The sequence below is a fragment of the Patiria miniata genome, unplaced genomic scaffold (genome assembly GCF_015706575.1).
Source record: "Patiria miniata isolate m_02_andy unplaced genomic scaffold, ASM1570657v1 HiC_scaffold_17, whole genome shotgun sequence".
In the NCBI taxonomy this organism is placed as follows: Eukaryota; Metazoa; Echinodermata; class Asteroidea; order Valvatida; family Asterinidae; genus Patiria; species Patiria miniata.
In genome coordinates this window covers 6,898,184-6,922,250 of record NW_024037055.1, presented here as the reverse complement: position 1 = coordinate 6,922,250, position 24,067 = coordinate 6,898,184, and the positions used below count along the sequence as shown (strand labels likewise).

General features: G+C 41.2%; 1 protein-coding gene across 2 annotated transcripts in view; it reads left to right on the top strand.

The window, feature by feature from the left end:
* Nucleotides 1–24,067, top strand: part of LOC119723675 (adenylate cyclase type 2-like) — an 89,846-nt gene that overhangs the window by 63,339 nt on the left and 2,440 nt on the right. For both annotated transcript variants that reach the window (XM_038194459.1, XM_038194460.1), the window contains exons 7-22: nt 3,014–3,141; nt 10,747–10,905; nt 11,690–11,822; nt 13,126–13,281; nt 13,536–13,594; nt 14,014–14,094; nt 14,874–14,943; nt 16,271–16,453; nt 16,866–16,985; nt 17,689–17,817; nt 18,066–18,241; nt 19,199–19,292; nt 20,196–20,354; nt 21,200–21,346; nt 22,591–22,804; nt 23,566–23,690. In XM_038194459.1, the coding sequence (XP_038050387.1) occupies nt 3,014–3,141; nt 10,747–10,905; nt 11,690–11,822; nt 13,126–13,281; nt 13,536–13,594; nt 14,014–14,094; nt 14,874–14,943; nt 16,271–16,453; nt 16,866–16,985; nt 17,689–17,817; nt 18,066–18,241; nt 19,199–19,292; nt 20,196–20,354; nt 21,200–21,346; nt 22,591–22,804; nt 23,566–23,690 (2,133 nt within the window). The remainder of the gene's footprint in view (nt 1–3,013; nt 3,142–10,746; nt 10,906–11,689; nt 11,823–13,125; nt 13,282–13,535; nt 13,595–14,013; nt 14,095–14,873; nt 14,944–16,270; nt 16,454–16,865; nt 16,986–17,688; nt 17,818–18,065; nt 18,242–19,198; nt 19,293–20,195; nt 20,355–21,199; nt 21,347–22,590; nt 22,805–23,565; nt 23,691–24,067) is intronic.

Genomic DNA, 24,067 nt, shown 5'->3' with positions numbered 1-24,067 from the left:
CTTCTAAGGAGAGTATAGAGACTTTCTTAACAAAGTCTTGAGCAGTTTTGTAGTTACGACATTTGTGACGAATCACTGGTACATTTCAAGTCCAGTCACAAGTGAATCGCAAGTCAATTCATTATTCCAGTCACAGGTTTCAGGGGATGAACAATAACAACAACGAATGTCTTTGTCGGAGCTCCTTTGAATAGCTGAAGACCTGGACCTAGGACTGGAGATGACTTTTGATTGACTTGTGATGGACTCAGGACTGGATGACTTCGATTGGCTTGTGCCGATTTGTGATTGAGTTGTGATGAATTGTGATTGATTTGTTATGACTTCTGATTGACTTTTGATTGACTTGTGATGGACTTAGGACTAGGTGACTTGTGATTGGCTTGTGCCGATTTGTGATTGAGTTGTGATGAATTGTGATTGACTTGTGATGAATTGTGATGGACCTGTGATTGATTTGTTATGAGTCCTGATCGACTTGTGATGACTTGTGATGGACTTGTGATGGATTGTGATTGACTTGTGATTGATTTGTTATGACATCTGATTAACTTGTGATGACTTGTGATGGATTGTGATGGACTTGTGATTGAATTGTTATGACTTTTGATTGACTAGTGATGAATTGTAATGGACTTGTGATTGATTTGTTATGACTTCTGATCGAATTGTGATTGTAATGGACTTAAGATGGATTGTGATTGACTTGTGATGACTTGTGATGGACTTGTGATGGACTTGTGATTGACTTGTGATTGATTTGTTATGACTTCTGATGGACTTGTGATTGACTTGTTATTGATTTGTTATGACTTCTGATCGACTTGTGATGACTTGTGATGGACTTGTGTTGGATTGTGATTGACTTGTTATGACCTCTGTTCAACTTGTGATGACTTGTGATGGACTTGTGATGGATTGTGATTGACTTGTGATTGATTTGTTATGACTTCTGATCGACTAGTGATGACTTGTGATGGACTTGTGATGGATTGTGATGGACTTGTGATTGATTTGTTATGACTTCTGATCGACTAGTGATGACTTGTGATGGACTTGTGATGGATTGTGATTGACTTGTGATTGATTTGTTATGACTTCTGATCGACTTGTGATGACTTGTGATGGACTTGTGATGGATTATGATTGACTTGTGATTGATTCGTTATGACTTCTGATCGACTTGTGATGAGTATGTGATGACATATGATCCATCACAGAGACTTGGACTACAGCACTTCTTATGAGGTTCGCCAGTATTAAAGAAGAGCTTACAAGAATGTCAACAAGTACATGTATGTGTCCTAACGCAAGACACGCTTTGAGCCCATGGGAGTGATTGTAATCTTGGAAAAACCGAAGTCATGTTTTCCGGAAGGCATGACACGTAAGTGAAGAGTGGAATTCAATTAGGCGGAGTCGACGACAAAAGCTTTGCTGCGTGTCCTGCGAGAGGAATCGTGAGTTAAAAAAGGATCACATCATGTCTCGTCATGAAGGCCAAAAATAAAATCATCCGAAAAAATGTAATAAACAGAAATAATCGAGACAGCCTGATTTAAATTGCTTAACGGGTGGAATGACCTCAAGCATATAAAGGCTCAGGGTATTATGTTTCATTCCAAGTAAAACTCTTGGAAGATCGGTGCGTGATTTGTGAGAGTGGACATGAATTAGGAGAACTACTGGTGAATTTTCTTTTTTTTTAGATTCGATTATCTGACAATACCTATTTGTTAAACACTGCGTCAGCGAAGTACCTTCAAAGTTGAATGACCTGACGCATGTAATTTTTAGTAAAAATTTAGTAAAAATCCCTGAAGTCAAAAAGACATGCGGTTGGGACCAGCCTTCTGAGGGCCTGCTGAGTGCTGGCAGAGCTACATTGGCTCCCTGTTAAACAGAGGTAGCCTTCAAAATCTTTACCCTCGTCTACAAAATTCTCAACAATCAAGCTCCATCACATCTGGTTGACCTATTACATTCACATCACTCAAATATTCCTGATGCTTACAGACACCGACTCCGCTCATCAGACCCGGCTTTCTGTCCCTAGAAGTAGGAAGAAGGCCAGAGATAGCTCTTTCGTTGTGGCCGCCCCTCGCATGTGGAATGAGCTTCCTTCTTGTCTGAGAGAGGCGGTCTCGCTGCCTGTATTCTAACGTCTCCTTAAGACATTCTTGTTCCAAGTCCAGTCGTAATTGTATTGTGTCTGTTTTTCTTTCTGTTTTTTTTGTGGAGGATGTGTGTTAAGCGCTCTGTTCTTCGTAAAGCGCTGTATAAATACTTTGTATTCCATAGTTTGTATTATGATCACAAGAACATTTCAAAAATCAACGCTTTTGATCCGGCTTTGCTCAGTGGTAAGGCATGGGTCCTATGGCAGCTGCCTAAGGCACCTTTACAAGCCTTTGGCTCAACCATGTTGTAGCGGCTGCATCCTTCGCAATTCAGCTTCTGCTGCGAGTGAGGACGATTAGCTCCCCAATTGTATTTATATTTATTTGCAAGTAAGACAACACACCGGCAAATTAGGGGGAAAGGTCAAATAGAAGGATGGGGCATACATGTACAGGGAGAATTAGGGAGTGGAAGAGCTGCATTAATTTTAAGGAAAGGTATTTTTTTACGGAAACAGCAAAAATGTTTGCAAGGCCTTGTGATTGATTAGGATTTTTAAATTGTTGTATATTACTGTAAATCACACATTTCCATATGCACTACCCCATGATTCTGGTGTTAGCTTATCCCTTTTCAAAATATTTTGAAGGAAACATGAAGCATTGTGGGATAGCTTTCAGGCAATGTTTACCCTAGGTCAACAGTTGTACAAAATATATCCTGTCTATCGTATGAAAGCTGAAAGAAATAAGCCATCCATTTTCAGATTCGGAAGTGGGAGAAGCAAAATGTCCTGCTCTGAATAAGAGCAGGCAAACAGTACCCTCGTGGAACATGCACTTAGCGTATGACTTTCATGTTTATTCGCATTTGTCCCTTTTTCTCTGTGCAGCAATATGATTGTATGCGGATCAAGATTCTCGGGGACTGTTACTACTGCGTGTCGGGCCTGCCCATCTCCAGACCGACTCACGCCTGCAACTGTGTGGAGATGGGCCTGTGTATGTGTGAAGCCATCAAGTAAGTTATTATCATTATACAGGTGTTGATCCTTCACAGTGATGCACCTTCACAGGTGATGCACCGTCATAGGTGATGCACCTTCTCACACGTTTTGATGAGCAATCAGAATTTCTTGCCTGAGAGAAACGTTTACACCTTGATTCCTATGCAGTGGTCTGCTGTACACACCTCTGTTCAGATAGACAGAATCATGGTCGTTATCAAGTCGTCATAATGTCAATCCCAAGTCGTCACAAGTCAATCACAAGTCATCAAAAGTCAATCACAAGTCGATCACTAGTCATCATTTCAAAAGTCAATCACAGGTCAATCACAAGTCAATCATAAGTCAGTTAGTTGACTTGTGACTGTCGCATGTCAGTCAGTTGACTTGTGACTGACTTGTGACTAACTTGTGTTTGGCTTGTAAACTGACATGAAGACAACTCTGAAAGTGACTGACTTAATAAGAACACTGATGCACATTGCTTTGATGTGTAGGTCTTGGGAACCTTGAATAAAAGTAGGCTGCAGTTGTCTTCTGATGGTGTTGCTCTTGTTTCAAACTGCACAATTGTTGTGTTTTTTTCTTCTAAATTACAACATGCCAGGGAGAATTGCTTCCAATTTTGTAATTTTTAAATCCAGAAAATAGCACTAACAAGTTGCTACATGTACACTCCATTCCATTGTCCACGTCCAAATTTATGTTGGCTAGATTTTTTTTTATAATGCTTTTAACGAAACATTACTCTCAGCTGTCCAGTGTAAAACATTATAAGAATCGCAGCCAGTCAACCGTGCACTCAATCAAACTGACAATCGATTCTGACGCCCTGCCCGATCAAATTACACGCTGAATTAAAGGGAATACAGGCGCGGATCAAGAGGGGGGGGGGGGGGGGGCGGGTTTGGGGGTAAAAAAAAGAAAAGAAACCCAGCTCTGGTGTCCCCCCAAAAAAATTGTCCATACAAATTCACAAAAAAAATTTGAGAACCCCCCCCCCCTGCTCCGATACCCAAATTATTCTTGCTAGTAATAATGTCCGCCTTGCACAAAATACATACAGAGCCAGCTTGGTTAGGGGTATATGTACATTATTCTGTGACATACCGTAGTGCTAATAATCCTGGGATTTGAACAGCGCCCCCATTGAAAGTATGGTACTAACCCCCCCCCAAAAAAAACAAATCCTGGATCCGCCCCTGGAATATACAACATTTTGCTTTTGCTGTAATTTTCAGAAATGGATAGAATTTTATAGCAAATATTGTTACGCTGACCTGCTTAAAGTGTTGTGTTCGTACATGCTGGAAAAAACGAGAAAAACAATCATGTTCCTGTAGTCTGGTTCCCTGACCCCACTTTAGATGAAACAGAGCAATTTATAAATGTCGGTGAATTTTAAGGTCAGGGAACCAGTCTAGCTGGCTTGTACTCGTTCATAGGTGTGTATTCGATTGCAAACAAAATGAGGACTAACTAAATATGGTAATTTGGGGGCAGTATTTGAAAAAAAAAAAATTTCCCAACACTGGTCGGCGTTGGAAATTGATACAAAAATACCACTTTTCTTGAAAATGTCAGCACACCAGATGACCTCGATTTTACAGGATGCTTCAGACTGTCTTTCTGTATGCAAATGTTGTATATTCCCTTTAAACTCTGTAAAACATGCGTAACACCCACGTGCTACAAAAAGCATACTAGTAAAATGGATTTTTACCCCCTATACTGTGTTGGGCTGTCACCTAGGGAGTGTTTTACGTAGCAAATGGGTTTTTCTTGATGTACTCCATTGTTCTGTTGAGCACCTCAAGGGCATGTGTGGCAATTTTAAAAAGCAATCATTGTTGATAAATTTGCTTGTCTCCATTTCCTAAAAGATGCTGGTACTGCATCAGCAAATTGAAAATTTCAGGTGTAGTTATAGGCAGTGTTTTGTCTTGGGGGAGGGAGTTTTGAAAACTGTTCAGTGGCGAAAGCATTGTGCTAGCTACCGGTATTGTTTAGATAATCCGTCATGGGGATGTTACCTTGTACACTAGCATGCACAATGGTTTCTCCATTGAAGGGGGCCTCACGAGTGTACAGTTATCATGTGCACGAATTTGTCTATGGAACAGACAAACCTTTGAGACTTTTGCAAAGTTTCAGCAAAAAAAAAAATCACCATAAATTAGATTCTTCTTCCATCTTAACCTCTGCTTGACCTTCAACCTGACTCGCCCCTTTTTGACCCACAATGCACTACTTGCCTCCAGGCCTCACAGCATTGCACACTTCCCCAATTTAATTTGACATCGGGAGTAATTTAATTGGCCGGACATATTCAGGAGTTGAAACACTCACATCCTAAATAATGCAAATTAAAAAAAAAATAATAAAATATAGTTCCACCCACAGTCGTTTGACATTTCAGGAAAGAGAATTCAAATCCCCCTTTGGAATTAATTGCAAGCACAAACACGATGGCGATTCAATTTCCCATGCATCAGTTGGCCAATTCTCCCCTGTAAAATGCCCTGCAGTCAGGCCCGGCCTTGCGTTCCGCCGCCAGTCCATGTTTGTTCTTGTCATATAAGCCGGTAGATTTCAGACGTTAGCTTTTTAGTTGTACTGGGCGGGGATGAACCCAGGATCTGTCTCTGAGAAGGATTCATCCGTGATTTTGTATTTTGATGAGCCATGGAAAATTCTACGAGAAGGGGGGGGGGGGGGGTGGACCTCGTTTTAATGCTTGGGGCATTGTTGATGATAATATTTACTGTACATAGTGTCATTTGTGAGGTGTTCTTGCTATAAAATGAGACGGAATTGGGCACAGGCTGTAGTGAAGAAAAAATGCAAAACCCAAATCGGGCTGATTTTTTTCCCGATTTTCTGATTTATTGATATTTGTAATCTTAGACGTGTCTACTATAGTTTAAACGAAATAGGATAAAAATTGTGGAATATATATATATTTTTTTACGGAAGAACAATTGGCATCTGTCATTTTCACAAATACAAAACTCGATACTTTTAAAGGCCTTTTTTCTCAGTATATTACTTTGTTTGACATGTCAATGAAAGTGAAATTTAAACAGCCATAACTTATCAATGGAACGTCCGATTGAAGTGCAACAAACAATATTTTAAGGAGAAATTAAGGATGCAAGTGTGTCATGTTACCTCATTACCATTGTGTTTGTTCACGTATTCATTCTCGGATAATATCTGTTTTCCTTGGGGGAAGTTTACACTGCAACATTAGTCAGTTATAAGTCGCGTTCGCATTGGACTAACTATTGTCAACAGTTACCATGAGAGATTGTTAACATTCCACTGTGCTTATTGTACGGAGCATCTGCACTTGTATTATAATAATCGGCATTTAAGAACGCTCTTATTAGTACACTAAATCACAGCGCTTACAGTATTATTATTACCACTGATCATTGGGCCAATTAAACATTCCAAATACCATCTCAGCTCCCTGGGGAGTATACAGCTTGATGCTGCCTGTTAGGCGCAAGCAAGCTTATTCAGTCACAATAACCATCTCTGCCCTCACAGGTACCCATTTACTCCTGGGTGGAGAGAAGCAATGAGTTACAAAGTGCCTTGCTCGAGGGCACACGCACCATGACCCCGGCTGGACTCGAACCCACAACCCGCAGCTTTACCCACAGACCACGAATCCAGTGCCTTTAAACACGAGGCCACAGCACTCCACTTGTATTACTCGATCACGACCCGCGGTTTCTCTCCAGCAGCTTATGCCAGTACCCGCTTATAGTCCTGGGTTGGAAAGAGGCAAGTGGGTGTAAAGTGTCTTGCCCAAGAACACAACATACGGCAGCAGCTGGATTCGAACCCCTTGCCCTCTGATCATGAGTCTCAAACCCTAACCACTTGGCCACACTCCCACTCTGAAATAAAGGTAAAACAATCATGATTGATGTGTTGACAGAGTTTCATTGACAACTTTTACCGTAGGCGCGACAAGAGTTGCCTTTAATCCAGAACAAACAGCCTGCCGTCATTATATTCATTCTAGGCGGACAGTGTCTCTCCTGCTACATTTACCTGCGGCGCTATCTTCGGTTACCATCTTTGTTATTTTTTCTTTACGGATGTCCTCCAAAATGATAGTCTCTCATTGTACGGCAAACCCAAGTATTAGCATTTTGTAATTGTAAGTTGTAATACGACTCGCTCCTGTCCTCTTGGCGAAGAGTATAAGATGTCATTAAAGCCTTGGTAATGTGTAATTGCCACTTGCATGTCAGCCTGTGTTTTCTGAAGAGCGTTGTGCATGTACATGTACGGAGCAGCTAATATTGGCATGCCACACTTCATAAGTTTCTGTCGCGAAATTCTCGTTTAATTTTCTCAAATGAAACGCTGACCATAGGAATATATTATGTAATTTATTTGTTTATTTATTTCTTATTTTAACTGGGTAGCCCATTCATGGAATCCCCTGATCTCCGGGGTTTCAGTAATGGGAAGACAATGTGAAGAAATGACAGTTTAGAGGTGGGAGGAAAAGCCGGGAAAAGTATTCAGAGGAAAACCCATGGAATCAAGTAGGGACTGAAAATCCAATACACATGTTGGCTCGGGCAGGATTCGAACCCGGGTCACAGCGGTGGAAGGAGAGGAAGGTGACTTTGGTGTGAAAAGGAACTTTTTTTATTCCGTGGAAAAAACTGGGAACCTTTAGCAAAGTTCTAGAAAGTGGCAAGATCCTGAGAAATTCCACGTCAAATATAAAAAGAAGGAGATTTAAAAAATGACATGTCCAATATGATTGTTTCAATGACGTAAATTCTTCTAAAATGCACAAGCCTGTTCTTGCATGACCACTGGAATGCTCAAGCAATTAATTTTTTTAAATATTGCAATTTGGCGAACTGCGCGATTCTGCTGTTTGGGAAAGCAACACATGTCTGAATGTGTACTCTCAAGACCTGTAGCAGTTTGCCTATGGTACTAATCATTGTGCATGTAATATTTACATTCTCGGGCTACGGACAGTTTTGTCAAAATTCATGTTCTTGCGGTTGATGAGTCCTGTGAGGACGTGCTTGTCTCCACGGTAGCATCGTGCTGTTGATACGTGTACACCCTCAAGCACGATCGAAGCTTCAAAGTGATTGCCCCTCGTTCAGGGAGCACTGGAGAGGGTATATATAAACCTCAATAGCCCTGAGCTAAAAAGTCGCAGTCAGGCAGAAAGTACGGAAATACCCACTCCCAATAGAGAGATTTCGAAGTGATTATTTTTAAGAGTGCTGGAGGCAGAACGAAATCCTTTATTCTCATGAATTCTGTGAACAAGACAGGGTGCTCTTTTTAGTATTTGAGAGACGCTTAGCTGGTTAACATGCGATGTTTAGCGCACTGATCTTTCAGGGTAGTGCTTCACGATCAACGGCTGAATTCGCTGAGGCGCCATTTTGGGAGCCCAAAATATATGCACTGTATTGTATAAACTGATCTCTGTATATATGTACATCATCAGTTTACTCTGTCATTGTCTGTGGGCCATAAACATAGCAGCGACCATGTTGGGAGCCCAGAAAGTAACTTGCGATGGCTTCACAGCTTTGTGTACATTGATGGGTGCATCCTTACATAGTGTGGGATAAGCAGTTTAGCCCCTATCAAGCCACAGCTCATGTCCATTGAGCAGGCTCCAATGGTTTTTGATTAGAACAGTTGATGCCCCGTGACAGTGTATAGTTAATTACCGAGCCTTCGAGCAAACTTCATCGGTCACGGTGGACGCCCATTTCTGATTGGTCACGCTGTATGCATCGCGTGTCCAGTCAAGTCTCTCACGTTTTGTTTGCCTTACTCGATGACTGTGACCTTTTTGGAGACTAAGGCTTTGTGAGAGTTTGCCAATGAAATATTTAATTAATTCTAAATGTGAAGATTGAATTATTAATGAGAAGTTAAAGTTGATGGTACAGTGGGCTGTGATAGTCTAATTGACAGAAACAATGATATTGTAGTGGAGCAAAATGAAGAATTTTTTTTCACATTTATTGATATTTGTAATCTTTGATATGTCTCCTACACAAATTTTAAAGAATTTTTTGTTTAGGGAAAAACAATTGGCATCTTTCATTTTCACTACAACAAAACTCGAAACTTAAAGGCCCTTTTCTCAGTGATTTACTTTTTGCATGTCGATAAATGTGAACTTTAAACAGCCATAACTTGTCAACGGAATGTCCGATTGAAGTGCAACAAACAGTATTTTAAGGAGAATTTTATTCTCTTTCCTAAAATAATACCCGCAAACCCTCATTTTGACCTCTGCCCACTTCTGTTTTATGTTTTCCAGAACGCCTCACATATGTTGCATGTTTGTTTAAGCCTCTTGCTGGTATTATGTCATTCCTTTTAATTTCTGTAGCAGTGTACTTTGAATCTTTCAAACTGGAATGGCAGAGCTATAATCAAGTTGTCCATAGCCATCATATTTTGAAATTATCAATCACAGTCTCAAGCTAATTGAAAAGCTTATCTACTGACTTGTTACATCTGCTTTTCTGTATTTTTTTCCGCCCTGTGAGTTTTGATTGACCTTTACGATGGAATTGTGATAGGCTTGAGAGTGACTTTTTACTTGTGATTGACTGACACATTTGACTGTAGGTTGACTTCTTGTTGACCTGATTATGTACACATCTGGGCCCAATTTCATGTCGCTGCTAACCACAGAATTCTGTGATCACGCTCACATTAACAGCGCTTAAGCAGAACAAATTCAGCGCTAATTTTCTTGCTAACCCGTAAAATACATTTACAATAAGCAAAGAATGTTCTGCTACAGTTGACAGTAAGCTAGGATTTTTCACTAGCGCGGTAAGCAGTGCACTGTAGTAAGGATTTCAGCCTGAAAGCTATGTGGGCCTGTCTTTGAATTTAACTGGCAAAAAGTTGTCTGATTTTTTTTTTTCAAGAGCCTGTGAGACAAATTCACAAGTTTAATGTTCAGGTGGGACTCAAACCCCAAACCTCCTGAGCCCAATTTCTGCTATCCACAGAATTCCGCGCTTACGCTCACCATTTTGTGCTAACCGCTCTAGCTATAACCCGTAAGCACAGAATCCTTAGCTACGGGATGTTCGCATGCCCATAAGCCAAAATTCCTCGCTAACGCGTGAAATACGCTTACCGTGAGCACGGAATTTTCTGCTATAGTAAGCAGGAAATTGGGCCCTGCTTTCAAGTACAGGGAGCAATTCCACAGCACTGCTAAGCACACAATTTTCTGCTAACAGAGCCTCTGTCTATTTCATGGGCCGGAGACCGTGAGCATAAGCACAGCAAAAGGCATGCTTACCTCAGAGGAAAAATTTTCTTAACTTTAAATAGTGATGTAACAATAGATATCTCCATGCACGCGCGATCGTAAGCACGTCCATGCCGTGAAATAGTGCTTAAGGTTAGCACATTTTTTTCTGCTATGCTAAGCACAACTTTTCTGCTAACTGTTAAGCAGCACCGTGAAATTGGGCCCAGATGTCTTAACCACGCTATCACCAAGCTTGCTAGGGTCGGCTGCATGTCTTGGCAGACATCTAATTGCTTTCACATTGTTTTTTTTTTCTCTTTAGAACGGTCAAGGAAGCCACTGGCGTCAATGTCAACATGAGAGTCGGGGTGCACACCGGCAACGTGCTCTGCGGCGTACTCGGACTCAAGAAATGGCAGTACGATGTCTGGTCACATGACGTCAATCTAGCCAATCACATGGAGAGCTGCGGCGAACCGGGGTAAGACTTGAATTGTTTTTGTGGATGAAAACTATTTGACTCTGGGGATAATTTTTACTAAATGTTGACAATATTTTCTGTGAACAACATAAAACAATCCTTCTGCCTTGGTAGGGGAGGGGTGCATGGGCTATATTGCTGTTCCCTATTTCAAGTTGCATAAAATTCCCATGCTATTTCACAAATTTGATTTTTTTTTTTCTCCATTTAATAAGAAATCTTTCTGCCTTTTGAGGACGTCTGCAACCATCAGAAAATCGGTTTTTGTTTTGGGCACAAACAGATTCGCTTTGCGAGCAGACTGGCCCTCGGTCCATACACTATCGATGCTGATTGTGGGGTGGGGACCAGCCTAACCCGCGAGAAGGGAATTATTGTCTGGCAGCCAATAATTCAAAATTTGTTTATGTAATAATTCAGTAACTAAACCTGGGACAATTTTTTTGGGTTGATGGCTCATTCAGAATTAAATAACTTTTGTATTGCTAGAAAAAATAACAATTTAGAAAAGAAATTTTAACGCCATGTTTTGCTAGGAACCTTTCATCATGGGCCCAACCTCCTTTGAATATATAAAACAACAAAATGACTCAAGTCTAAACAGGTTCCATGTAAATTTACAGTCGCTGAGCTTTAACTTCCTAAATCCTATAAAATCCTTCAAAACGTCGTCGTTGATTTTGAAGGCTATGGGAGGTAAAGGGTCATCAGACTTTTCTGCATTGCCCTTTTGAAGTACTGAACAGTCATTTTTTATTTCTTTTCCTGGTTCTTGTCATTGTAGAAGAGTTCACATCACCCAGGCAACGCTAGATAATCTGAACGGCAAGTATGACGTGGAACCGGCCCACGGCCAGCAACGCAGCGACTACCTGAGCGAACAGAACATAGAAACATTCTTCATTGTTGACCCAAAGGTAGGATTGTGGAACTATAGCCTGAGTAAACAGAATGAAACAGCATTGCAAGATTGTCAGTCTAGAGGTAGAATACTGCTGATAGCCTGAGTGGCCAGAATATCAGACATTCTCATCTTAAGGGTTTGAAAGGTAGTTGTGTGTAGAAACGTGTTCTGGATGCATGGCAAATAGCACCGATCCATTAAAGAGAAGATACAACATTTGCAAACATCAAAAAAACGAAATGATCAAATTATCACAAAATATCTTACTGGCTTGTTATGGAATGACTGTCCAAAGCATCCTGTAAAATCGGAGCTCCTGGTTTGCTGACTTATTCAAGAAAACCTGTATTTTTCCAGCGCTGGTCAGCCGACCAGCGTTGGAGAAAACTGGCTTTTTTTTCCTCAAAAACTTCTACTTTTTCATATTTAGTTATTCCGCATTTCCTTGGCAATTGATTACACACCTGTGAATGGGTACAAGCCTGCTAGACTGATTCTCTGACCTTACGATTCCCCAAAGTCTATACATTGTTCCGTTTCATCTTTAGTGGGGTCAGGGAACCAGACTACAAGAACATGGTTGGTTTTCTTGGATTTTCCAGCATCTCCGAACCCAAACGTGAAGCAAGTCGGTTTAACAATATTTTCTATAGCATACTAATCCTCCAAATCCATTTATTTCTGAAAATTGCAGCAAAAGCAAATGTTGTACATTCCCTTTAAGCCCTGCCTACCCGACACATGGGCAACTTCTTGTGTACCTTTCCAATACCACATTGCATATTTTATTTATTTTATTTCTTTCTGGTACTGAAACCAAGGATTCCTCAAAGTGCCCTAGGCACTATAGCTCGCAAGCCTGAAGAAACCTGTAGAGAGGAGACAATGAGAAGAAATTACAGTTTTAGAGGTGGGAGGAAAAGCCCAGAAGAATATTCTATTCTGGGTAAAACCCACGGAATCAGGTAGGGACTGAAAATCCAATCCACATGTGGACCAGGGCAGGAATCGAACCCGGGCCTTATCGGTGGAAGGAAACTAACCGCTGCGCCAACCTGACTCCCATATTGTGCATGTCATGTGTATGTGCACCCACATCAGATTTGTTTTGGAAGCTGGGACAGTTTCTTGATGTCTAATTCATAAGTGAAAAACTTGGTATTACTAGAAAAATAATTTTAAAAGAAAATCTATATTTCAGGGTGAAACCAAAAAATAGTTTTAAAAAATGCTAAATACATCTTTAATCGCTGTCTTTTTGACTGAATTTGTCTCAAGACACAAAGTTGATTGATAATCGTTCTCTCTCCCAACAGTCCAGGAAAGAGGACATCCTCGACTCGGAGAACAACGTCCAGGAAGGTAGAGGGCGTCCTTCCAAGAAAATCGCGCACTACTTGGAGAGCTGGGGTGCGGACAAGCCGTTTGCAAACCTTGAGAAGGTCCAGTTGCCCAAGACTGTCGGTGTAACGGTGAGTGGAGCCGTGGACCATTTTCAAAGGCAGTCATAAACTTAATGACAATGTAATTTTGCTGTATAATTTGAGTGTCAATTTTCAAATTAAGTCAAGTTAAAGTTTAATGTTAAGAAAGTCTTTTTTTGCATTGGAAATGATTGAAAGATTCTGGATAATATTACTGAAGCTCAGCTTTTCAACTATTTGGTTCTTTGGTCAAGTTCATCATTTATAAAACATGTCAAAAATTATCTGCTTTTTTTCCACAGGGTATCTATGCAGTCAACAGCTGTTTGTTTCCGTTTACTCCACTCGACCATAGCACAAGGTAAATTACATCAGATTCGGTCACTGGTCCACTGAAGTTTTAGAAGATCCTCAATACTTACCCCTTTAGCATTTTGGCATTTTTCTAGTTTCTGAGTGATTTTTTAGCGTCACCATAACTGTGTATAAGCATGCACATAGTGTGCATTGGATAGTGCCACAGCTAGATCATGAAGTATGGCCAAACTGCTGCTGAGGCTATAGTGTTTAGGGTCCCCTGAAGTTTAACCTTTATTCTGCATTGAACATATTTCCTACAACATTTCAGACAAGTTCTCATCTTTTCTTCAACTTTGTAAGAGAAGAGTCGCTTAATTTTAACGTTTAAGTTTAAAGAATTGCCTCATGGAGAATAAGTTCTCCTTGTTTGAAGCACTAGTTAATGTACGGATTGCTGCTTCTTTACTTTTATGGTTGTAGAATGAAGAAGCAGTCAGTTGTATACGACCGACGGGTGAATGAGAGGATGTTGCAAGCCATCGAGTCCATCAACACAGAGAAGTAAGTTTATCAGTCATCTAAGGTCAAGGTTCAAAGGTCACTGCTGTCAGTTATTTGAAAGTCAGAGTTGATGACAAAATATAATAACAGGACACTGCTGCTAAAACACATACTACTACATCAAACATTTGGGTAAAACGAACAACTACATCATTTTTTTTAGTGTTTAATTTTTCGTTTCATTTAAAGGTAGATCATTTGTCATTTGTGCATTTTTTCGTTTAAAGCAACAAAAGTGCTCAAAATGTAAAGACGGGTGCTTGACAACAAATCTGAAGAAGTTTTAGCTCAGTGAATGCTCCATATTCTGAAAAAACAATATTCTAGGATCTTGATTTTTCAATTCAAAAGTTGTTGAGCCATGTTTTGAATTGCACCCGAAATCACTGTCTGGGACACGTTCTCATTCAGCCCATTGCAGCTACGCGATGTCACGCACTGAACCAAGAATAATAGCAACCGCTCGCGTGTGCGACATGTCAATGCTTGCACGCACCCATTCACAGATTTGCCGAATTACAAACCAACTACTAACGAAAATTTTCAAAAATGCGCCACTTGGCGCATCATTGGAAATGGCCTTCTTTTGTTGTTTTCTTAAAAATGACAGCATGCCAGAAGGAATAATTTCACAGGGAGTTTTAGTGCCATTACTATCATTAAACCAAGTAAGCTTTCAACAACAATTTCGTCAGTTACTTTTTAGATAGCTGCAAATGATCTACTCTACCTTTAAGGGATTTGGTTTGTGATTTCTCTCTCTATTTTTCCTCTGACAGGCCTTGGTCACGGTCCGACGATTTCCACCGAGGAACCATGTTCTTCCGCAAAGCGAGCTTCGAGAAGAAGGTCGGTACTCTTGGGAAATTTGTGCACTTCCAGTAAGGATTTTGAGCTTTCAGGCCTAAAGAATTACCCAGGACTTCTTTCCGAGTCCTGTATGCTCAAAATGTCAATCACAAGCTCCAAATTCGGTGGTTAGCAGAGCAATGAATACTAGGGTCCCACCATAGAGCTATATTAAATTACTAGAGCGCTAACTCGATGTACAAAGAGATGCCTGATGGGCGCATCCATGTTTGTACACAAACCTATGGAAAACTCGAAATTTTGTACAGCTTTTGTACAGCTATTTGCATATCTGCGTTTGTATTCCATACCGGTGCGTCATCGAAGCCGATACGCCTAACACCGAAACGCACGATCAGCAAATGAGCGTTTCTTTTTTCTCTACGCAAACAGCGCAACGCGTGCGCGTATTCGCTGCAGATGCATTTTGCCATGACATTTTTCGAACTGTCTTGACGCGTTGAAGTTGTTTGCGTATGTTCTACTTGCGCGTTGCATGTAGAGTACACTTTCAAAATTCAATCCATCTAATTTCATAATGTTCTACAAACACGCACATGAATTCAAAATGTCTGCGCCCAGGACGGCTTCAAAGCGTCTCTGCACGCAAGAATGAGGAGTTAGTGCTCTAGTAATTTAATATAGCTCTATGGGTCCCATGTACCTAGCCACGCAGCATGTACATGTTTCATGAATTCTGTTTAGACATTTTTAAAAGATCAACGATTACATAAACAATTTTTTTAAGGCTTTTTATATACTGGACAGCTCAGTTGGTAGAGCACCCATATTGTATTCCCTAGGTCGAGGGTTCAGCCAACTTACTTTACAAAGTCAGAAAAAGTGGGCTATATTGAGACAACTTTACTCCCAGATTCAAAAAAAGTGCTTTTGCAGTTTTCAAGATTTTACCTTTATTGTTTTCCTTATCCACTTCATGATTAAAGGCATACATAATCGTTTGCTTTTAATGCATTTGTTCGTTTCCAATAATAACACCACTCACAATCCAATAACGAATGTTCAAAACCTAACCTGTTGAAGTTTCAGCTCAGTGGATATTATACTTTTCGAGAAACAGCAGAAAACCATGCACAACCTTTTGATCACAAAACAAGATTTTGTCAATAGCACTCTTTTATTCCAATTGACTGATCGTTGGAAATCACCTACATTTCTTCTAAATGGCAGCAAGCCAGACGGAATAATGTCATGAGATGTTTAGTACCAGTACAATCGTAATCCAAGTAAGGTTTTTGATAATAATTTTGTAGGTTTCTTTTGATCCTTTTATTTATTACGTCTATGGAATAACTTTTCTTTTCAGTTTGCCTGTTCACGGGACCCGTCCTTCAAGTATTACATGGCCTGTGTGGTTTTGACCTTCCTGGTTATTCTAATATGTGAGTTGCTAACCCAACCACGTGGTATACTGATGCTGGTCGCCTTCAGTGTTGCCTTTATGGTGCTTCTCTTTGTGCTGTTCATCGGCATGGCTGAACAAGTTAAGGTGAGGGATATTGTGATTATGACTAAGTTGAAAAGGAAATTGATGTTAACGGTAAAATAAATGCAGTCTCTTAAACCGTCTTAAACACTATGGTCCAGTGGTTAGAATATGCTGTGGCCTCGTGGTCTGCATTGAATTCGTGGTCTGCGGGTAATTCTGCAGGTTGTGGGTTTGAGTCCAGCCTGGGGTCATGGCACGTGTGCCCTTGGGCAAGGCACTTTGTGACTCATTGCTTCTCTCCACCCAGGAGTAAATGGGTTCCTGTGAAGGCAGAGATGGTTATTGTGGTTGATTTTAGCTGCTTTGCGTCTAAATTGCAGCATCGAGCTGTAAACTCCCGAGGGAGTAAGTATTGTGAAATTTGAGATTCATTTTTTGTTGGTTTTCTTTGGTTGATATTATTTTGCAACAGTGTGTTCGCAAGCTCGCCATTGGCTGGCTGGCTAAGCTGGTCACGAGACGAAGCTGGATGCGGATGATTCTATCCTTCCTGACTATGGCTGTCCTGTACACCGTCTCCGTTATCAGTGTGGTAAGTACATGTATTACCCCGTTTGACACTCGGTCCTTTTCACCGTATGTCTGTACTGTGGCTGCTCTATGCGTACAGCTTTGTTGCCTATCGATTGCTGTCATATGTACTGTGACTTGGTCTGTTAGATAAATATATACCGCTGATTCATTTTGCCTGCTTTTCAATTTCATTTTTGAGGGTGTGGGTGGGGGTGTGTAAGAGCATTATTTGAATTATTAACGACTTTACGTCAGGATTATTTTCGCCGAAAATTTTGATTTTCGCAAAAGACACAATTTTCCAGCCAACTTCTGATAAACAGCCAAACGCAACAAATACTGGTTGCTGAGAGTCTCTTCAACAGTATTTGTACACTTTTTGCCGAAACCTAAAATGTTTCAATGCTCCGGGGTGTGCACTGGAGCATAAATGTAGGCTGTGCACAACGGCCAATTCAAGATCAACACACGGTCTGCCTCCACAGACTTCACAGACTTTGTGTGTGTACAAAAGACACAAGGGATAAGCGTGTTTAGACGTCACCCAGAGGCGAGTCGAGGCAATCTTGACATTTTAACCCGTCAGCCGTGCCAGTGTACAGATACAGCCAGTGCGTGTTATCACGAACTGGTTAAGATCGTTTATAACTACAATTTTATTCTTCGTTTTTTTTCCAAGAGTGATCCCGAATGCTCTGTTTTCCTTCTTTCTTTGATTCCAGTCAGTGTGTGAGACACAGCCTGGCTCTCTCACAGTGTCCACCGTCTACGACTACGAGTCGGCGCTCTCGGTATCTGACGGTACCGGTAACCTAACCGACACGGGCCAGTTTGCTTGCAAAGCCCCCGCTGTAAGTATGACGGTCATTGCGTTGAGCAATCTGATTTGTCAGTCGTGGTGGTCAATCGTCCACCAATACTATCCTCTAACACCTTGACCATAGCCATGTGAAAAGTTGTGCAACGTATGCAATGAAATGTGGCGTAATTGTAAAACCATATTACATAATGTTTTGTGAAATGGGCTGATGGGTTGCGGCATGTTTCTCATGCCACTATCTTTGCTTACGTCTTGCTTGTGTTGCTTCTCTCCCTCCAGTACCTTGCCAGGAGTTGTCTCCTAGCCATGCTCGGCTGCGTCATGTTCCTCCAACTAGGCTACTGCATCAAACTCCTCATGATGCTGATTGGCTTCGGTGCGTATTGTCTCATCTTCAACTACACCCATGCAGTCGTCTTCGACAACTGGGATAATGCTGTCTACGTCAGTCAAGGGTGAGCCGTTTTGAAATACCGAAACATTTTTGTACACATTTTCTACTGTCATGCTAGGGCAAAAAATGTTTTGGCCTTGATTTTAGTGCTTACCAGTTTTCTTTTATTAAAAAGATCAAACAAAAGTTACATTTCAACTTTCAAATTATATGCAGCCCGACAAAAAATCAATTCTGGCAGGGTGGACTGATTCCTGCCGCCTTTCATTATTGGTAATGTAGGGACTGAGAACCAGTCTATTCGCAGTGCGGTTCTGTTTGGGGGCAAAAATAGCCCAAAATTAAAGCCCTTCTTAAGTATTGAGCATGAAAGTTTGTTTTCAGTATATTTCAGACAGCCAAATAGAAGAAATATTTTCTTTTATATACAACAAAGGTCAAAATTGTTAGAAGTGACAAATTGAATTTGTTGAAGAACACGGACAGCACATTTTTAACCTTGCAATTTTCTGGAATGTAAGCATCAAGAAATCAAATACAGGGCGATTCAAAATAAGGAAACCCAAATGTCAGGACTGTTTTTTCAAATAAAGTTCTGCATGTAGCACTTTCAAAATCTAGGATATGAAAGCCCAATTAATAAGCTTTCTTTTAGTACAAGAATCATTCAAAACACTCATGTACTTTTCAAGTTACGGAATTTTAAACACAGACACCGTTTCAAACTTCTGTCCAAGGATCACAGAAAAGGTAAGTGTTCTTTCAGCAAAACGAAAAAAATTCACATATATCCCTATAAAAAGTACATGAGTGATTTGAATGATTCTTGTACTAAAAGAAAGATTATGAATAGGGCTTTCATATCCTAGATTTTGAAAGCGCCACATTCAGAACTTCAATAAATAATTGGTCCTGCCATTTGGGTCTCCTTTTTTTGACTCGCCCTGTTTATTTGATTTTTCAGGAGAGTGTGATTTAATTATATGACAGTCAACAATTTTTTGTTTCTCATGTGCAGTGTCATCGGTAACATAGCGCACATACCACTTCGCGTCATGGCAACCGTGGAACTACTCCTTATGTTGTTCACTCTCTTCCTGGTGACCAGACAGGTCAGTGCACTGAAGTAAACCAGGTCACCGGCCAAAAGTTTGTTCAATTATATTAAAGTAAACAGTCATTTTTATAAACACTGCAAAAAAAGAGAAAGTCCACACTCATTGGAAGGGGTCATAATTTTTAGTCTTATCGTCTTATGATGATTTCATTTATATAGACCTTTGGGGATTTTGTTAGCTACATTTTGCTACCCCGTTTGCTACCCCGTTTTGATACTGCATACCGCGTTTGCTACCCCGTTTTGATACTGCCGTTTGCTAGGGTGGCATGGGTGGCTTGTGCGTAAAGCGCTCGCCTCTCACCAAGGAGACCACGGTTCGAATCCTGGCCGCGGACCACATGTGAGTAGAGTTGTGCGTTGGTTCTCTCCTGTGCCACGAGGGTTTTTCTCTGGGCCCTCCGGTTTTCCTCCCTCCGGAAAAATCAAACACTTTCGATCTCAGGCTGTGCTCCGTGGTCATTATGGGTCGATGTGGCCGGCAGCCGTAGGTGCCTTTACGTGCCAGCGGCCTGACCACGTTGTAGCCGCGTCCTTTGCAATTCAGCATCCCAGCTGCGAGTAAGGATGATTAGGCTCCCAAATTATTATTATTACTACCAAAGACTGTAAATCGTCCAATATTGACAATGGTTTATGAAAAATGGACGATTTACAGTCAAAATGTAGCTAACAACATTTCCCAAAGGTCTATATAAATGACGTCATCATAAGACAATCAGATTCAAAATGATGACCCCTCCGATGAGGGTGGACTTTCTTCTTTTGCGGTGTTTAGATTGGACACATGGACGTTCTAGACCAATGTAATTACGGTATCCAAGATGAAAGCGCTACATAAATAGCCATCGTTTTTGTATTATTACCGGTTTCTCCTTTCTCTGTTTTTGACTGACAGAATGAATATTTATCGAGGCAAGGCTTCCTGTGGCAGATGAAATTCAAAGTCGAGAGGGAGGAAGTCGAGACGATGGAATCCCTCAACAAGGTGCTGCTAGAGAACATGCTGCCGGCTCACGTCGCTCAACACTTCATGAAACAGAGGATGAAATCGGACGTGAGTATCTGGGTCATTCTATAAACTGAGGGTCCATAGTGTGACATTTTTCCTGTACCTGTTGACTTGGTACTTTCTAATTTGCCATTCAAGTATCGTTAAAGGCAATATACAACGTTACCAACATCAAAAAACAAAACTAGCAAGTTATTACAAAATACCAAACTGGACTGTTGGTGAATGACAGTCTAAAGCATCCTGTAAGATCATGGCACCTGGTGTGCTGACATTTTTAAGAAAGGTGTAATTTTTGTTTTAATCTCCAGTGGTGGTCAGCCGACCATCGTTGGAATAAAACTGGCTTTTTTATATACTGCCTCAAGTTACACAATTTAGTTGGTCCACATTTTGTTCGCAATCGATTACACACCTATGAACAGGTACAAGCCAGCTAGACTGGTTCCCTGACCTTACAATTCCCGACGTCTATAAATTGCCCCGTTTCATCTCAAGTGGGATCAGGGAACCAGACTACAGGAACATGATGTTTTTCTTGTTTTGTTTTTTTTCAGCGTCTACGAACGCAAACCTTCAAACAAGTCAGTGTAAAAATATTTTCTATAAAATACTAACCCCCAAATCCAGCCATTTCTGAAAATTACAGCAAAAGCAAATGTTGTATATGCCCTTTAATGAAGGATAATTTATTTCTTCTTTTGATACATAGCTTCATTGTTACGGTGCTTTCTACAACAAAAAAATGGCAGGTGTCTTTGCATTTTAACAAATTATCCTTTTAGTGTTGTCTGTGACTGCTCATTGTACACATCAGTAATATTTGTACCAAATTTAATTGAGTTCTTTGATTAATTTTTCAACCTTTGGTTTGGTTTTTTTTTGCACAGGAGTTATACCATCAGTTTTACAACGTTGTCGCCGTCATGTTTGCATCCATACCCAACTTCAAGGAGTTCTACACGGAGAGCGACGTGAACAACGAGGGCCTGGAGTGCCTGCGACTACTCAACGAGATCATCGCTGATTTTGATGAGGTGAGGCCCTGTCTAGTGATACAGAGCATCCCCACCCCCTCAACCCTTCCCCACCATCACAAGGGGCATCAAGCCCTATGCAGGAAAGGCTACATCCCAAATACTATAATTTGGGGTCCACTTTTTTTCCTGTCCCTGTTACATCTGACATCTATGATTTTATAATTCTGATGCACGGCTTAATTCAGTCGTCCTGCAAGAGTGATTATGAATAGCAAACTACCTACCCAACAAATAAAAAATTGCTGTGCCAATAGGGAGACACTTAAGCCCGTGTCTCCCTACTACCGAATTTTCTACGCTAACGTATCTCCCTAATAATACATTTGTAAGAATAATATCGGAGTCTTATATAGCGCACGTATCTACCAACAATTAGGTACTCAAGGTGCTGGAAATTGTGTGTATTATTAAAGAAAGGTAAAATAAAGTTGATGAGAAAATATGAGACCCATTATGCAGCACCTTATAAGGGTTTACAAGGTGCTGCGGCGCATATTGCAGCCACTGCCAGAAACAGTGGCAAAAACTCACATGGCAAATTACAAAGTAACAAGGTAACAGGGACAGGAAAAAAAAATGTCACATTTTGGACCCAAAATTTATAGAATGACCCACCGATGGAGGCAGCTGAATCCACTGGCTATAGTTGAGTGTGTTACTGCCAGCCATAGTGGATGTGGCGTCAAAGTTGCTTGGCTGTAACATGCTTTCAAGCAGACCCAGGTGAAAAAGTAGGACAACACTAAAATCAAAATTTCCACTCACAAAAAAAAGGACAAAAGTAGGACTTTGGAGGTCAAAAATCAGGATAAAAGTCGGACTTTTGCTGACTTTCAGGAGTAGCTTTCGTTGACCCATGTCCACAGCATCATAAGCCTCATTTGGCATGTTCTGTACTCACAACACATGTGCTCCATCCTCAACTAAGCTCTTGGAAGTACAGTTGCAGTACTCCTGCGCCCAAGCCCTTCATTGTGTGATTTACATATGACAGTGTGTAATACTGTTATGAAAAAAATTCAATGAGATAAAAAAATAGGAAAACGTAGGAATTTCAAGGAAGCAATAGGAAATGTAGGAGATGGCAAAAATAAAAAAACAATTGGGGACAAGTAGGAATACTTGAAAGCTTGCTGTAACATCCTCAATCAGCCAATAACCCAGTGGATTTAAAGAATCTTTGAGAGTTGGAGGATTGATACTCGTCAGTATTAGTTATTGTTCTCGTTTTTCTGTTCTAGTTACTATCCAAGCCCAAGTATTGCTGTATAGAGAAGATTAAGACCATTGGCAGCACCTACATGGCAGCGGCAGGCCTGCAGCAACATGAGAGCAGCGGCACATCCAAGCAGTCGCTGTACTACGTTGGGGTGCTGACCGAGTTTGCTATGGCGCTGCAAGACAAGCTAGAGTATCTGAACGGACAGGCATTCAACGACTTCAAACTCAGAATAGGTGGGATATATCTACATGGACATATTATTATTGCTATTGTTATTAGTTTCTGGTAAATGAAACCTAGAATTCCTCAAACAGAGCACACGGTACTGTAGTTCACAAGCCTGAAGAAACCTTGGAGTTTCACGGCCTACCGGACTCATGCTCTGGTGTTTCAGCGGCAACCGTGGTGTGGGTTTTAGGAAGCCGGGTGCACACTTGTGCCCTTGGGCAAGGCACTTTACCATTGTTGCTGCGTCCTTCGGATGGGACATAAAGCCGTAGGTCCTGTGTGTTGTGTAATGCACATAAAAGAACCCAGTGACACTTATCGCTAAGAGAAGGGGTTTGCCCCGGTGTTTCTGGCCTCCTGTTAAAACTCCCATGTGGAGTATTTAGGAGAAGAACCAACCAAGAACCAAGAAGAAGAAACTGTAGAGAGAAATGTTCAGTCGTTCAGTCGTCCCCATGGACGGTATACAACACATGTGCTTATGGTAAAGCGCCAAATACGCACAACTAATGTTATTTTGAATGTGCACAAAGCCATTGCGTCTTTGCGTGAGCGTCAGGCATCATCAGCAGTGTGTTTGATTGTCTCTCCCAGTGGTCTCCCCCCAACTCTCCCTTTCTTACCGATGAGGGGGCACTTGTGCACGGAGCCAATAGCCCCACCCACATTATGATCTGATGTAGCCCAAGCCCAGATTCTTCACTTTGTTTCACAAATTTTAACAAATTTTCATCGTAGTGTACTCTATTTTTTGTGACGATTGCAGGAATCAACCACGGTTCGGTAGTGGCGGGCGTCATTGGTGCTCAGAAACCACAGTATGATATATGGGGCAACACGGTCAACGTAGCCAGCAGGATGGACACAACGGGACTGATAGGGGAGATACAGGTAGGTGACAGACACGGCGAGACACCCACAGATGCATAGGGTGATACATGCACATGATATAGTTATCGGTGCTCAGAAACCACAGTATGATATATGGGGCAACACGGTCAACGTAGCCAGTAGGATGGACACAACGGGACTGATAGGGGAGATACAGGTAGGTGACAGACATGGCGAGACACCCACAGACACATAGGGTGAGACACCCACAGACGCATAGGGTGATACACGATGTCATTAGTGCTCAGAAACCGCTAGTATGACATATGGGGTAAGGCCCAAAAAAAAAAAGTCTCCGGTTTCTGGTATGCGCGCCCGTCGCCGTAGCCATGCGCGTCGGCAAAATGAAAAAGTTTTTTTTTTTCAATGAAAGATGA